This window comes from Protopterus annectens, chromosome 12.part0, assembly GCF_019279795.1.
Source record: "Protopterus annectens isolate FY-2018-M chromosome 12.part0, PAN1.0, whole genome shotgun sequence".
Taxonomy (NCBI): domain Eukaryota; kingdom Metazoa; phylum Chordata; order Ceratodontiformes; family Protopteridae; genus Protopterus; species Protopterus annectens.
Window position 1 is genome coordinate 524460918 of NC_056746.1, and position 16710 is coordinate 524477627.

Consider the following 16710-nt stretch of genomic DNA (forward strand, 5'->3'; position numbering starts at 1 on the left):
AAACTTGTTAAAGGAAAGAATAAAAAAAGCCATGAGAAAATGCAGCCCCAGAATAATGTACTTGGTCAAACAGCTGAACTAGGATCAGATGCAAGTAATGGGAAAATGGAAAAAGAGATTAAGTCAAACATCTGTAAAAGTCAAGTTCAAGGAAAACCTAGAGAAACAGTAAGAGGGGTGAGGTGAAAAGATAGAAGCTAGGAGATGTGACCATCAAAAGTTGCTTTAGAGAGTTAGGGCTCCTCTAGTCAAACCTCCAAGTAAATTTTAGCAAGAGCAAAACCTATTTCAAGTGAAAGATCTGATTATCTTACGTCTGGACATAACTAAATATCATCAGCATAAAAAAGCGATCACATATAGAGCCAGTCTGAGAGGTGATTATGATAATAAGCCGTAAAGATTTTTTGAAGTCAACAAAATGATGGCACACCGCAAAAGCATAGGACATTCTTGGGACAAAGTTGTAGAAACTTTTAAATGATCAATCTAATGCGTTGCAGCGTTGTATGCCAACCATAGAATATATAATCTAAATGTATTTTACGCATTAAAATGGGGCTCGTATACGAGTTATCCGTATCTTTAAATATATTAATACCCAGTTACAGTAAGATGAATAACGTTTTATATAGTTAATATTTCTCAAAAACAGACACAGTGAAGATCTAAAAGAGAGTGTAAAGGCACGTCTGTGGAATGAACAATTCAATGAACATTTACACCTATAATTGTGATCTTAAGTCTTTGTGGACGCTAGCCACCGAAAGAGATCACAGCACAAATCTTTGCAACACCAGTGGATCCTGCACTCCAAACTCAGAGCTACGTCTGATGGATACGTACACTAAATGAAGACTGCTCCCAGGGCAACAGTGTAGCAAACTCCGTGATACTCCATTATTTACAGAATTTTCTTCTGATAACATTTCTTTGTACCATTCAATTATATGATATACACTCAGTTAGAAAAGGTCTAGCCTCTCTGCTTGGAGGAAACATACCTTCAGGGGGAGTATATGCCCGAGTAGGCAAGATCTTTGGAGAGAGTCGGACTAAGTGAGTCAAAGAAGGCCAACCAGAAGATCCCAAAGCACGGGAACAAGCTGAATGAAACCGATAATAAATGCACAACATAATGTCGTACAAACTTAATTATCCCGAACCAAGGCTATTCACTTGATATAGAAAACGTCCAACAAATAGAACAATCCATAAATATTTACACAAAATACTGAACTAAAATCACTTTTGTACAGTTTATTCCATGTTCTTTCTTGTTACGCTCCAGGGTTATAACCAACCAGCGGTATTCCTTCAATGCCACAATACAAATTTAAAGCTAACAACCTTGAAAACAATTTCTTTATGACAATGCGCTTCTATAAGGGCGCCGCCATTGCAAAACAGAACTCAATATCCTTCTAGTAACCAATTACAGCACAGATTAAGCCTTACTGTTGATACAAGATTTTTATGGAACTCTAACTACAATTCCCATCTACCTTCACACTTACTGGTGACATTTTTTTCTTTTTGGCCAATGGATATCCAGTTTATATAATTAAGCAATGACAGCTCGAAATTTTTTACCAATCGGGTTTGGTAGTACTCAGGGGAAATGGTACCATTACTATTGGGGGCCTGCTAAGGTAGCAGAAGCGCCTCGGAGCGTGTAGCATAGTTTCGGGGGCTGGTGTTTTTTTTTTTCTCTTTGGGGGGTATTTTTTCCCTTGTCCTATAAAATCTCATAATTTACATCCACCATGCCAGTTCGTACAGAGACTTATAATAACTCCACTGCATCTGGCTTGTCTCTCATCCCACCGCCTCCTATCAACACGCAACAGCCCGGGGTTGCTACTACTTTGCTATACAGCGGGTCTAAATTCCGGGGACACCAAAAAAGTAAAGGTAATTCTTACGACGTGGAGGTGGTACTTCAGGTAAGTGTGAAATGTGGGGTTCGGGTTTGGTCTCACTGATGTCTGCTTATTTTATGTGTGATGGAAGCTTACAGTACTCAACTTTCACTTTAAGTAGATGTTTACAGATGGTCACAGGTTGTGCAAATCACGTGTGAGAGGCCCTTGTTCACTACTGTAGTAAACAACGGTCATTACTGTCATGCAAGCCGGAGGTGTAGGTGAAATGACCTAGCTGCAGCTTTCCCGGTTGCTGGATTGATACGTCACTTGTTTTCATGTTCATATTAGACTGGGTGGTTGTCATTGGGTATTCTTTGGTAGTGCAGGCAATTTGACAAAGGGGGTGTGTTAGCAAGGAGAGGCAGGCTATTGCCACCTGCCTCGTTGGTTTACTGATTTCAGAACAACTACCTTGTATTATAAAACTGTGGCATTTAGTTTGTGGTCGTTGATGTGCTTTTTTTTTTTTTCTTCACTCTTTTCCTTCATTGTAAATCTGGAAGGGGAATTTTTGTGGGAGAAGTCTTTGCTTATTTTTTCAACTTCGTGAATATGATTGTTTTGACTTCTAGTATATGTGACTCTTATTTTTATAATTTGAAGAATTTTATTTATTTATTACTTATTTACATTTGATAACCGGGTAGTGGTCAGCTGGGCTAACAACAAGCCAGTTTTCAGTGGGATATTTATACTAAGATGTGCTGCTTAGAGTATTAAAAAGATTACTATGAAAGTTTACATAACATAGTACAGTGTAAAATCAAGTTGAAAAGTCGCACATCAAACCAGTAAAGTTAAATATGATATCAACAAAACAACAATAAAATCAAACAATATAGAGTTGCATAAGTAGAAAACACAGTAGGGGGGAAGTGTGTTTGCTTGGCCACGGGTAGTACAGGAGCATAGCCAGTGATTGGAGAAATAATTTGTAAGGAGCTGTTTGAAGGTAAAGGTATTGGGTATAGATAGTAAGTGCTAGGGAAGGGAATTCCAGGTTTTGGCTATGGAGTAGCTGTATAAGCTGCGGTGGTGCAGCGGTTAGCGTTGTCACCTCACAGCAAGAGGTTCTCCCGTTCGATTCTCAGCTGGAGCGCCTTCTGTGTGGAGTCTGCATGTTCACCCCGCGGTTGAGTGATGTTAAAGACATGCAGGTTAGGTGTGAGCGTAAATGTGCGTGCCTTCGTTGAAGGTTGGTCGTTGGGCTGGCAGCTTGGCACCGTAAAATCCACTGCCAATTATGAGCAGACCGGAGTTCTGCTGTGGTGACCCCTAACCTGGGAAAGCCAAAAAGTAGCTGTATAAAGAATCACTGCGTTGTGGGTTTTGATAATTTTGAGCAAGTTTTTATCAGCAGACCTGAGTGAAGTAAGGTTGTAATACGGTTGTACGAGGTTAGATAAGGCTGGGCAATAGCTGGGGTTATGAATAACAGAGTGAGCTATTATTATTTGGTTTAGAGCTAGTAAGTTTTAATTCAGTTTAGTTTTTGGAGGGCTATACAATGTTGAGCTCTATGGAGAAGGTTAGTGGCAAATTTGGCGAATTTTTATATATATATATATATATATATATATATATTTTATAGCAAGCTTCAAGGCTGTTTAGATCAGATTTTCGAAGGTTTGTGGTGTTTTGTGAACAGTAGAGAAGGATGGAAAGTAGGTGAGTTTTGGCCTTAGCTATTTTAGCATGGTTAGAAAAATATGGTTTAGCCCTATAAGAGAGTACCTTATTTTGTATGGACATTTTTGATTATTAAAGCGATATGTCTGTCAAATTGTAGGTTATGGTCTAGGTTAACACCAAGGAGTTTGGTATATTCGATAAGTTCAATTTGTTTACCATTAAACACGAAGATAGAGAGATGCTTTTGTTGTTTTTTTATTGCCGGAATTGGAAAATAGTTTGGTCTTGTTTGGGTCTAGAATCAGTTGGTGGACTGAGAGGTATTTTTCAATGTTATTTAGGTCAGTCTGAGACTTTACTTGGAGTTCATTATGGAGGGACAGAGCAAGTAAGGGAAGCATCATCCTGTTGAATGATAGAGGCAGGTGATGCTGCAGTATAGAGATTATTGGTAAAGATAATAAAGAGAAGTGGACCTAAGATAAAGCCTTGTGGGATGCCAACTATGATGGTCAAAAGGGGATATAGTTTATGTTCCCATAAGGTGATTTGTTTACGGCTGGAGAGGTAGCTATGTAACCATTGAAGTGGATTGGAGCTGAAGTTGAGGGATGCAAGTTTGTTTAGGACTATTTGATGGGATACAGTGTCAAAAGCTTTTGACATATCGAGGAAAGTGGCAGAGACTATGTGGTTATTTGTTTCTGAGGTGGTTTACAGTATTAGTGAAACTTAATAGGGCAGTGTTAGCACCATGTTTGGGGTGGAAGCCATGTTGGGTAGAAGGTAGAAGGTTGTGTGTTAGGTGGTCTAGAGTCTGTTTATGTAAGCATTTTTCTAAGATTTTGGCAAGTGGAGAAAGTATAGCTATGGGCCTGTAGTTAGAAAGGTCAGTAGTGGGGCCTCCTTTGCGAAGTACTTTTCAAAGGAGGAGGACATACTGTTCAGAGACAGAGCGGTTAATAAGAATAGATATAGGGTAGGAGATAAATTTAGCAGCAAGTTTTAAGAAATTCACCAGATAACTGATCTGCAGCAGGCGTACATGGTTTTATTTTAGTTGGGACATTTTGTATATAATTTTTAGGGACTGGCTTGAGAGAAAGGAGGAGTATTGGGGTCGGGGGGGTGGTAAGGAAAGTGTGGAATTGACATTATTTAGTAATAAGGTGATGAAGGTGATAAAGTGGGTATTGAATTGTGTAGCCATACAGCCAATAGTGTCATTGGTTGGGGGTGGAGTGGTTAGTTTACTTGGGTTTAGGAGGAGGTTGATTGATTGCCAGAATTTTTGAGGGTTGTTTTGGAATTTTTTTTTACATGATTGGAAATAAGTCTTTTTGTCCTGTAATTTGGTTTTTGGCCTGATTTGTGATCTGTCGGTAAGTTGCATAATTGTTACTATTTTTATCTTTTTGATAGTGAGTCAAGGCTTTGTCCCGCTGTTTTAGTAGGAGGATGGTCTTTCTAGTTAAGTAGAGAAGTTGTTTGGACTTGGAACATATTTTCCTGAAAGGTGCAAGATTATTTAAAATTTGCAGGAATGTATTATTAAAGTACTGAACTGCAAGATCCAAATTGAGGGTTTTGAGGGGTGACCAGTTATATTTTCGTAATAGGCTGTTCAAGAGAGAGGGGGGGAGAACTGTTTTTATTGCGTACATATTGAAATGTAATATTTATATTCTGTGCATGTTTTCTGAGATAAGTGGGGTGGTGGTCACTAAGAGAATCTGGGAGGCAAACTGTGTCATAGTTGTAATTGGATTAATTTTTTAAGATCCAGTTGAGTACAGAATTCTTGTTTGAGTCCTTATCTGTCACCCATGCAGACGTTAACTCAGCAGGAATTGTAGTTTTCTGTTCTATTTGTGCATCTGGTATGAACACTTCTGATGGCGTCTAGGAGTACAAGAGAGCTGCATTCATTGGATGTCGAAAGAATTTGTAAAAGTGACTTCACATTGGTGATAGGTTGCAGCGATGCAGTCTTGCAAGCTGTGCTTAATTTGTAAAAGTAGTTTGTCCATTTTGATAGTCCATCACGTTATAGAATTTAACTCCATTTTAATGTCTTTGAAGTTTGTTTTATTGTTGCATATTAAATTTATATTTCAATTTGATTATTGTTCTACTTTTAAGTAGTAGACTGCTTTCTTGTCAACCATAGGTATTACTGATTGGTGATTTGAACTTTTACTATTGGATGGTATTTCATATAGGCATAAACTCTTCCTAGATCTGAGTGGATTTAAATATTTAATTTATTGTTGGGTTTTATTTGTGGTCAGCTAAGATGTGCTGGGTTAGATGGTCATTAGAATGAGATTTTTTTTGTAAAATGTGATGCAGAATGTTAACATTTTGTTTTAGTGAGATGTGGTGTAGCATCTTACCACACATTATGTTAAATAGTGTTGGGTAGTTTCTTTTCATTTTTTTTTTGTAATTGGCAGGCTGTCATTCAGAGCAGTGTGGTATACTGACAACCTTCATGCTTTCTTAAATAAGAATACCTTCCAGTATCACAAAGCAAAACTGCCTTGGTCTACTACTTAAACCCTATTTCTCTCTCTCTCTCTCTCTCTCTCTCTCTCTCTCTCTCTCTCTCTCTCTCTCTGTCTCTCTCTCTCTCTCTCTCTCTCTCTCTCTCTCTCTCTCTGTGTCTCTCTCTCTCTGTGTCTCTCTCTCTCTCTCTCTCTCTGTGTCTCTCTCTCTCTCTCTCTCTGTCTCTCTCTCTCTCTCTCTCTCTCTGTGTCTCTCTCTCTCTCTCTCTCTCTGTGTCTCTCTCTCTCTCTCTGTCTCTCTCTCTCTCTCTCTCTCTCTGTGTCTCTCTCTCTCTCTCTCTCTGTGTCTCTCTCTCTCTCTCTCTCTCTCTCTCTCTCTCTCTCTCTCTCTCTCTCTCTCTCTTTTTTTTTTTTTTTCTTGTATGTTTATGTAAATAGAGCACTGATCACAAATGGCCCACTTCAGGCTCTACCTATGTTGCATGAATAGTGACAAAAAGTTTTAGGCCCACTTCAGGCTCCACCTATGTTGCATGAATAGTGACAAAAAGTTTTAGTATGACATGGTGTTAATGGAGTATAGGAAACTGCATGTACATAAAGGTCAACATGTATAACAAATACAAGAGACTGCATTTACATAAGGGCTTACGTAATGTTGCAGTCTAATATTTCAAAAGGTAAACTGTATGTGCACACTTACATTAGAAACAAGAAAAAGAGAATGAGAAAAAAAAAGGAAAGGGGAGAATACAAAGGACTAAAGGAGGAAGAAAGAACTGAGGTCTGAAAATTGAGTAGTCGGTGAGCTCAACTAACTCATGAGGAAGTGACTGCCAATGTTTTGGAGCAAGGTCTAAGAAACTATGACTACCATAATGTAGCTTTAAAGAAGGTGTTTGTAGAGATTGGCTACATCTGTCTTGCCTCCTGAGTTTATAGGTTGGAGACGCAGCAAACATCTTTAAGTGAGAGAGGAGGGGGTTGGTCTGGTGTACTTTGAAAAGGCGAGAGCCGAGTAGTTTGGCTGTGACTTGCAGTGACAGCCAGTTAGTCTTGGAAAGAGTAAGGCAAGGATGTTTATTCTGAGGGGAGTTTGATATGAAGAGGCAGGGTTTATTTGAGAGGCCTTGAATGGTGGGTATATTTTTAGCAGAGGCAATGAAGTGGGGTCTGTACTTGAGTTGAGCGAGAAGGATGATGTTTTTAAATGCGCTCTTGGAAGTTGTCTTTCTCTTTTGAGCAAATTAGATACTTTGTCTTTTCGGCTTTTCCCGGTTAGGGGTCGCCACAGTGGAACTCCAGTCTGCTAATGATTGGCAGTAGATTTTTATGGTGCCGAGTTGCCAGCCTGATGCCCAACCTTCAGTGAAGGCACGCCCATTCACGCACGTCTTCCGAACGTCACTCGACCGCGGGGAGAACATGCAGACTCCACACAGAAGGCACTCCAGCCGAGAATCTAATAGGAGAACCTCTTGCTGTGAGGCAACAATGCTACCGCTGCACCACCACGGCTTAGATACTGATTAACTCAAATTACCATGCAAACCTTCCCACCTGCTGAATGGAGAAGCAAGAAAAGCTACAGTACTTTTCGTACATTTCATTCCCCCTCAGCTCAGGATAAAATAAAGGCAGGAGATGTGTCCGTGTTTATAAAGAACACTGATAGGCTGGTCCAACAACATGACTTGCTTGAGCTGCTCCGTGCCCAACTAATGGTAAGTGTAACTCCCACCATATTCTTGTTAGCTGCAGTTCCCCTAACATGTCTGGAAAACCACACCTCCTACCTATCCCTACTGGAATCTTGTAACATTCAGCCTAACACCATAACTAATGGGCGACTTCAATTATCCCTTCATAAACTAGAAGACTTGTGCAACCCATAATTCACTTGCTCAGAGGTTTTTGGACTTTGTCAGTGCAGACACTATGGAGCAACTAGTTAGTTCCCCAACTAGAGGTACAGGTATCATAGACCCAGTAGTCATGATTTGTGGGGGGATGCTGCTCCCTTCTGTCCATTAACTTCTCCCTGGTAAACTCTGGCTACAAAATGATTTCCTTTTAGTATTAAAACTAACCTAGAGCCTCCATCAAACTCCAAACCTGTTAACTTTGATAAGAAAAATTACCTCTAACTACAGCTTATTAAACTTCAAAGCCCCTCTGAATATGGATGACTGTGAGGCCTACTCTGAGTTGTACACAAAAGCACTGTACAACCACATTCATAGCTGCATAGAGGAAGTAGTACCAGTCTGACCCACACCTATGATTACTATCAAAAATAAGCCACTTTGGTGGACCCTTAGCATAAATAGGTTATTCAACAAAAAAAAATCCTCTGTTACAGCAAGTGTCTTTTAAATGTACAAACATACAGTATTCTCTTTGTATAAGGATAAAAGTGCAGCTGTATTAAAGCAGGCTTCATAGTTTGCACATGGTTTCAGAAAATGAGCTTTTCAGTCAGTGAAAATAACTTTCAGTCAAGAATACTGATAAAAACAATGTGCTGTACATTTGAGTACAAATGCATCTTGTTTGTATGCCACAAGACGTGGGGAACCAAGACTAAAGAAGTGTGTAGAATTTGGCAGGGTGTTGGTATTAAGCTATACTTCAGATGCACCGTTTTTTTTTTCTGAATGATCTGAAGACTGTACTGCCGTAACTATCTGCACAAGGCAGTACAGACACACTGCTGTGAGTGCAGAAGTCAGGTCAAATATCAGCATTTCAGAATATTAATTATACTATTCAGGGGGAAAAGAAATAATGCAGAGGACTATTTCAGTTTATCAAAAGATATGAATATAAACACAGAGGACTGTTTCAGTTTATCAGCACTGTTACTGAAAACTATTCAGATATTGTTGACACATACAGTGAGGGTAACTGAACTACATGGTGTGCTGACTTTTATTCGGAAAAGATTTGGCCCATAGAGGATTAATTGACACCTGTTCAGCACATTTCTGGGTAATTAACAGTAACTGCATTTATTCCAGTCTTGTTCCAGTTTCTTTCAGCTGTTTCCAGTTCATTTCAACCCCCCCCCCCAAAATCACTTCCTACCAAACCCAAGGAAATACCAGCAACTGTCCCTCTTCCAATCATTACAAGGGAACAAGTCCTTACTGTGCTCGCTACAGCCAAAAACACAGCCTCCATAGGTCCAGACGGCATTACAGAAAGCTTTTAGATAGCTTAAAACAGAATCTATCAGGGCCACTACAAACCCTCTAACCACAGCTTCCAGGTGGGATTGGTCCCAGAGGAATGGAGGACTGCAACAGTTATCCCTTTGCACAAGGGAGGCCCATCAACTGACACAGGGAACTACTGACCCATAAACTTGACTGTTCTTATCTGCAAAGCCATTGAGAGAAATATGGACCAGATCAATAACCACATGGGAAGTCTCTATAAACACTAGATCAGACCCAATTTGAATTTGTCAAAAAATAACACAGACGGAAAGACTCAGACAGATATAGAAAAACAATGCTCGCTATCTTCCTAACTGACTTAAGAATTACTGTTCCTTATTTGCTAGAGCAAAGAAAGATGAAATGGATGAGTGTCTTTGTCAGTTCCAGTAACAGAGTGCTGAGTGTCTGTGTCACATCTCTCACTAATATCTAAATGCAACTTCAGTGCTGGTTACAGAATGGCATCACATCTGGTCACCTGATTCTGTTCCCACACTACCCTGTCACTGAAAATTGAGCCAGGAACTAGTACATATGTGTCATAGTACACACCTAGAACCCTGCTAAGACTTATTCCAGCATCTGGAGATGGTAAAACAATTCCAATGTTTTCATCCTTCTGCAGAGTCTAACTAGCCATTCTCTGGTACCCAATGGTAGCAATTAGCTCATCAATGAGGGCAATAAGAGCAGGACCCCAGCCCAGACATTGCGTTTCTTCCGGCTGCATTCAGGCCTGTGAGATAAAATCTTTATGGCCTAAACCGAGTCATTTAATTTTGAGCTATTTTTCATAAGGTTAGCTGGGCTGAGCTTAACCACTTCCAGCGTCCTCTGTTAACATATATACATTTCATCATTTACAGTGCAGTGTGACATGCATGTATATTTCTTTTCTGTCTAGCAGGACCCATTTTTGATACATTTTTTAACACAAGCAACTTTACAAATACATTTTTAATACTAGCATCTGTACAGATCGGTTTTATATTCAAATGACAAAATTATTTCCAAAACTCTAGTTAGCTATGCTGGCATATGTTACACATGCACTGCCCTACTCTCTCTGGCATAGCTGGCACTACATCCCATCATTACAGTTGAGGACCCCTTCCTGTTTGGTACATACCTATCTGAAGTGAAGGTCAATGTCGGGGGGTGGACCTCTTGCTCACAAAGTTCGCTGACAACTGTAAGCTGAGAGCAATCATTAAATCCCCAAATGATGTTGATAGCCTACAAACAGGCCTAAAAATAACGAACAGTTGGTGCCAAAACAATGGTCTGAGACTAAATGCTAAAAATTTGTAGTCATACCCTTTGGTAAATCAGATGTCTCTGCAAATTACAGTACTGGTAGTGCACCCCTAAAAGTAGACCCAGTGATGAGGAACCTAGGAACATGAATAGATGGTAACCTAAACTTTGGCCACCGGTTAGCTACGATAGTGAAGAAATTCTCTGTGTGGCTCAGCTTGTAAGTAAAGGAAATCGTAGTGCCACTCTACTCAGCCCTCACCAGGCCCATAATCAAGTACAGTGCTCTAATACTGAAGGTATTTCTGCTTTGAAATGTCAGTGTAACCTTGTATATATAGGAGAAAGTAAAAGGAAGTTTAGAACTAGACTGCAGGAGCATGTCAGGAATATTATAAATAATAAAGAAGATAGCCCTGTTGCTAAACATTTTATGCTGGTTCACAATTCTAATCCAAATGGGTTACAAGCCACTATCTTAGAACATATTATGAAGGGTGTATTTTCTGATGATTTGTATAAAAATAAGTTGTTATATAAAGAAAGTATTTTTATTTTTGGATTTGACACTTTATTTCCTCAGGGTCTGAATGTGGAATGTAACTGGAGGCTTCTTATCTGATGAGTAAGTAGTATTAAGTATTTTTAATGTTTATTGACTAATTGGTTTAGGCTGCTTGTTTAATTGTTAGATGTATTAGGGTATATAAACTGTGTAAGTTATGTGATGTTTTATACTCCTTGAAGGCGGTTGCCGAAGCGCTAGAGGTGCAATAAACTGGTGTTTTAAGTGGATTCTTCGTCTGTGGTCTTCAGTTTATTTCTTTTTGGTTTGTGCAGTGTTTGGTCTATTTTTATGGCAAATGAATCTTCATTTGGGATCCCTAGGCTTTTAAGGGATGACACACTGGAAGGTAGTCAAAAACTATGGACAGTTTTGTAATGCATCAGAATGCTGCAGGTATGGCTGGTTCCAACGTTGCCCATACTTCTGCTTCAGTGGGTGTTTCCTCTACTTCACATTTTTTTGAAAGGCTTGAACAAGCAAGAAATTCTAAAGTGAGTGATCCATTTGCCTCTCTGGGACAATTTGGCCCTTCTTCCAGTCCTTCTGGTGAATCGAGTGCTTTAATGAGTAAGTTGGAACAGTTACTGCATAAAGAAACTGCTGTATACTTTAATCTGTTAAGCTTGCAAAGATATGTTGACTTGGATATTACACTTAGGAGACTAAGAGCCTTTAAAGGTCCCTCTACTCCTTTTGATATGTCTGATGAAAGGGATGTGCAATTTTCCTAGAAATGGATTTTGGCAGCTCATCGTTGTACTTTAGAATGGATTTCCATTCTATTAGAAAGATATCGTGTGAAATGAAACAAGCTTAAGGAAGACATTAAAGCTGCCTATAATGACTTATCTAAAAGACTTACATCTATGCAGTTTGACAAGTTTTTAGCAGATGTAAATATTGGTCTCGATAAATATGAAAAAGAACTCATTGATCAGAAATGCACAAAACTGAAAAGAGATCTAAAAGACCATCAAAGTAATCGTGCCTTTTTATGGCAAAACCCAACACATTTTCATCGTAATAAAGGCTCTGGTCCCTTTAAGAAATCACCAACTCCTTCTAGGAGTGTATCATTTGCTTCAGATGTTTCTGGCGTTTCCTCTAATGGTGGAGGTGAAGGAGAGCATTTTCCAGCATTGCCAGCAGCTCAAAATCCATCTAGATTAACCTCAGATTTTCGGAGAGGGAACCAGCAGTTTCAGGAAGAGCAGAGAGAGCAGAGTGAGTTCAGTCTGGGAACTTTAACAATCAAGAAGGGCACAGTTTCAGTGAAAAGAAGAGAAGCAAATGGTATTAGTGTGAATGTAAATAATGTTGTGCAAGATATTCTTGACAGTTCTGTGTCTTTTGTTAAAGATGTGGATGAAACAATCCATGTAGCTGCTGCATCTGAGTGTAAGAACATTTCTATTGTTCATAACATTTCTGGTGTGCCTTTATCTGTAGATCAGATGAATGTTTTGAATTATGGTCTTAAATATATACCCACAGTGCTGCCTCTGTTACATGAATTAAAGTGTGATATTTTTAGATTGTGTAGGAAGATGCATTTAATATATTTTTTGCCAGTAACCAGTATAAAGAAGGTGATGGTAGTTGGTTAGAATCTGATAGTTTAGAGAACAGTTCTTATTCTTGTGTATCTGACCCTGAGGAATGTTTTGACTATGCAAGTGACTATGCCTATAGTTTGTTAAAAACTGATAAAATGAGCAAAGTGATTTTATTCCTCCATACCAACATGAACATATAAAATGTTTTTCTCAAATGTTGAATTTTGCTGTAGAAAATGCTTTTTGTGATTTTATGCAGTATAAGCATAAACTGGTATATAACTTGAATAAGAAGGAATGGAAGGAACTACAGACATTAGCGAATAATGAACATCTTATTATTAAACCATCTGATAAAGGTGGTAAGATAGTGGTGATGAATGTTGCTCAGTATTATAAAATGTGTGACACATTTAGATGATATCAATATCTATGTTGAGAGTAATACAAATGAATATATTAAGGCTATGAATGACTTTGATACCCTTATATCTAAGGGAGTGAGGTTAAAATATTTTTCACAAAATGTCAAAGATAAAAAGTTTAATACTGATGGCAGTGAGTTGGCTTTATTTTACTGTCTTCCAAAAATTCATAAAAGTGGGGTTGACCCACCTGCTAGACCTATTGTATCTGCTCAAAAATATTTTTTATCTAATATTGGGAAATTTTTGCATGAGTATTTATTCCCTTATGTAATAAAGTTATCTAGTTATATTAGGGATAGTTTTGATTTTTTTTTGAAAAATGATCTAAAATACAATGGAGTGCAGATATGTTTTTTATAAGTGTTGATGTTGTTACTTTGTATACTAACATACAGTGTCAGTTTGGACTAGAAGCAATAAAATATTTTTTTGGGTGACTCCAGTAACGTATTATGCTATTGAAATATTGGAATTTTGTTTGAATAATAATTTTTTTATGTTTAATGAACAATTATACAGACAAATCAAGGGCACTGCCATGGGGACATCTTTTGCCCTCATGTATGCCAACCTGATGATGGGTTTGTATGCGTTAGAATGGTTATATCATATAGATTTTTTTAAAAAATTATGTAGTTAGTTATTTTCGTTTTATAGATTATCTTGTTTTTATTTGTAAAGGTGGGATATCTTATGTTGGTCAGTTTATCGAAGTTATGCAACATAATAGATTTGGACTTTCCTTTGACGGCATACAGGTGGGTAAAGATATAACCTTTTTAGACATTCATCTGATTTTGGAGGACAGTAATATCTTGCGTACGTCTGTGCATAGACAATTCACTGATAGTAATCAGTATTTGATGGGGACTAGCTGTCATCCAGTTCATACTTTGGTCTCCTTGCCCTATGGGGAATGTATGAGACTTAGACGGCTATGTAATACTGACATGGACTTTAAAGAAATTAGTGTGACTAGTGAGATGTTTAGATTGAGGGGCTATAGTGAAGTTAGTATTCAAACAGCTATAGATAAGGTTATTAATGAACAACATAAAGTTGGTACTTATAAGTATGGAAGTAAGGGGTATAAGTTAGATGTTAGAAATCAAGAGAAAAGACTAGTTTATTTTGTCGCTACATATAGTGTGTTCAGTGATGTTTTAATAGATATTGTTAAACACTACTGGAATTTTTTGTTTAGATCAATGGACCTAAAAAATTTATTGCCTAGGTCTTTAGGCATTTCATTTCATAGAGGTAGGAATTTAAAAGATATCTTGGTACACAATAAATTTAAATATCCCACTGAGACACTGCCGTATAGGACCATGCAGAGACTAGGAACTTCACTCTATGGTAATTGCAATGTTTGTCATTATATTGTTCCAACTTTTAAGTATATAAATGGCCATGTATTTGAGGCTAAAAATATATAGAGCTGTAAAAGTGAAGGTATTATTTATGCGTTGAAATGTCCATGTAACCTTGTATATATAGGAGAAAGTAAAAGGAAGTTTAAAACTAGACTGCAAAAGCATGTCCGGAATATTATAAATAATAAAAGAAGCCCTTTTGCTAAACATTTTACGCTGGTTCACAATTCTAATCCAAATGGGTTACAAGCCACTATCTTAGAACATGTTATGAAGGGTGTATTTTGTGATGATTTGTATAAAAAGTTGTTGTTATATAAAGGAAGTATTTTTATTTTGAAATATGACACTTTATTTCCTCAGGGTCTGAATGTGGAATGTAACTGGAGGCTTCTTATCCGATGAGAAAGTAGTATTAAGTATTTTTTAATGTTTATTGATTAATTGGTTTAGGCTGCTTGTTTAATTGTTAGATGTATTAGGGTATATAAACTGTGTAAGTTATGTGATGTTTTATACTCCTTTAAGGCGGTTGCCGAAGCACTAGAGGTGCAATAAACTGGTGTTTTTAAGTGGATTCTTCGTCTGTGGTCTTCACTTTATCTCTTCTTTTTGGTTCGTGCAGTATTCTATGATCCAGCCTTGATGAAAATGTTACATATTTGTAAAAAAAAAAAAAAATTAAACAAGGGTTATGAGTTCTATGGACCTGAGTCTTATTTCTGACTTTTACAGAACTTGCTGGAGAGACGGATTCATATCCCAAAGGCTACCTTATCTGTGGAGTAAACTTCCCATCTTTGCAAAACAAAGCATGACCCTCACTGTTCAAAAAGAATTTGAATAAATGAGTGGGGAAGTGTAAATTCACTCCCAGGGTACTGCCCATGTCTCTTATGCACAGCGGCAGCCTGTAAAATGACTCTGGGCTCCAGCACTCAAAGACCCACTACCCTAACACTGCCCCATGCCGTATCTGGGGAATTAAGGTGTATAGTATTGTCATATCCTGGGTATTATTGGCTAGGCTTGTAAAGGCTCTTGTGCTATTAGTCTAGTAATCACCTGTGAACATATGACACTTAATGTATTGCTTCCCAAGCAAATGAACTACCATTGACAGCTTTTCATTGATCTCCGAATACAGATGTACTTCAAAACGCTAAGAACAAAATATGTGTGTTCATTCATCTTATCTCACACAGTGAATATCAGTGTGTCACTGTCAGTAAATCAAAGTGGGTAGCAGGACAGGCAAGGGGCTTAGTTCTTCTGAACACATTCATCTATAAATGCATGATCATCATTGCCCTTGCACTAAAGAGCCTCCCTGACTTTAACTTGCACAGATAACTCTGCTGATCAACTTCCCCTTACACACTGACCTTGGCAGAAAGAACTTTTACTAAGCTAACCCTTGCTAACTTTTGAAAATCTTTTTAAAAATCTACTACAAACATTCACATTCCACTATTTTTTTGCCAGGCTACCACACAAATTATTTCATTACACAAGAACATGTATAGCTCATTGATTTTAATCTGATTACATCAACGGATAATAACATCTAAAATATGGTCCACAACTATTCTTAGCTTAGCCTGTTTCAACTTGCATATTTCTACTCTTTCTTTTCCATGCAGTTTCCCGTTCATAAACTTCTTCGAGTTTGGGCATTCCCATAATTATGTGCTATAGCTGTATCATGTTATTCTGCTTGAGTAAAATCTGATATTTTGTAATACTTATTTGTGGATCATCTACTTCATTGTTAATTTCTGTAAATGCTGATTGTTTTGCCCTTTGGGCCCAGGTCATGCCTGAAAAGGCTCCATGGACCAGTGTGCTTGCCCATTCAGCAAATGTAAAAATAAATAAATGTTAGGTATTGCAAGGTGTGTGTAGTTTAATAAGTAATTTTTGGGCATTGCAGATAAACTCTCAAAATTAGACCTAAACCCATACATGACTTGATGGATAGTTGTCTGGTTTGCAGATAGAACTCCAGTTAGGATTGGAGATGGTCAGTAGTGGGGTCCCTCAGATCTCAGTGCTGGGGCTGCTTTGTCATCTACTTTGAGATAAGGCCAACATCTCCCAAAGACACCCATCCTACAGGAAGGTCTGGCTGACAAATAACTTGTGCTAGAGCCATGGTCTAAAACTTGTCTCAAAGAAATGCATGATATTACCCTTTGGCAAGACTGCTACCCCTGCAGATTAGTGTATTGATA

General features: G+C 38.1%; 2 protein-coding genes across 2 annotated transcripts in view; one reads left to right on the top strand and one right to left on the bottom strand.

Annotated features, from left to right (window-relative positions):
- Positions 1 to 1492, bottom strand: part of ATPAF2 (ATP synthase mitochondrial F1 complex assembly factor 2) — a 332165-nt gene extending 330673 nt beyond the window's left edge. Inside the window, exon 1 of the mRNA XM_044089664.1 lies at positions 1005 to 1492. Coding sequence (XP_043945599.1) covers positions 1005 to 1137 — 133 coding nt within the window. The 5' untranslated portion in view covers positions 1138 to 1492. The remainder of the gene's footprint in view (positions 1 to 1004) is intronic.
- Positions 1493 to 1617: 125 nt separating this feature from the next.
- The window catches only part of GID4 (GID complex subunit 4 homolog), a 781841-nt gene continuing 766748 nt past the window's right edge, over positions 1618 to 16710 (top strand). Inside the window, exon 1 of the mRNA XM_044089665.1 lies at positions 1618 to 1946. Within this exon, the coding sequence (XP_043945600.1) occupies positions 1767 to 1946 (180 nt within the window). The 5' untranslated portion in view covers positions 1618 to 1766. The remainder of the gene's footprint in view (positions 1947 to 16710) is intronic.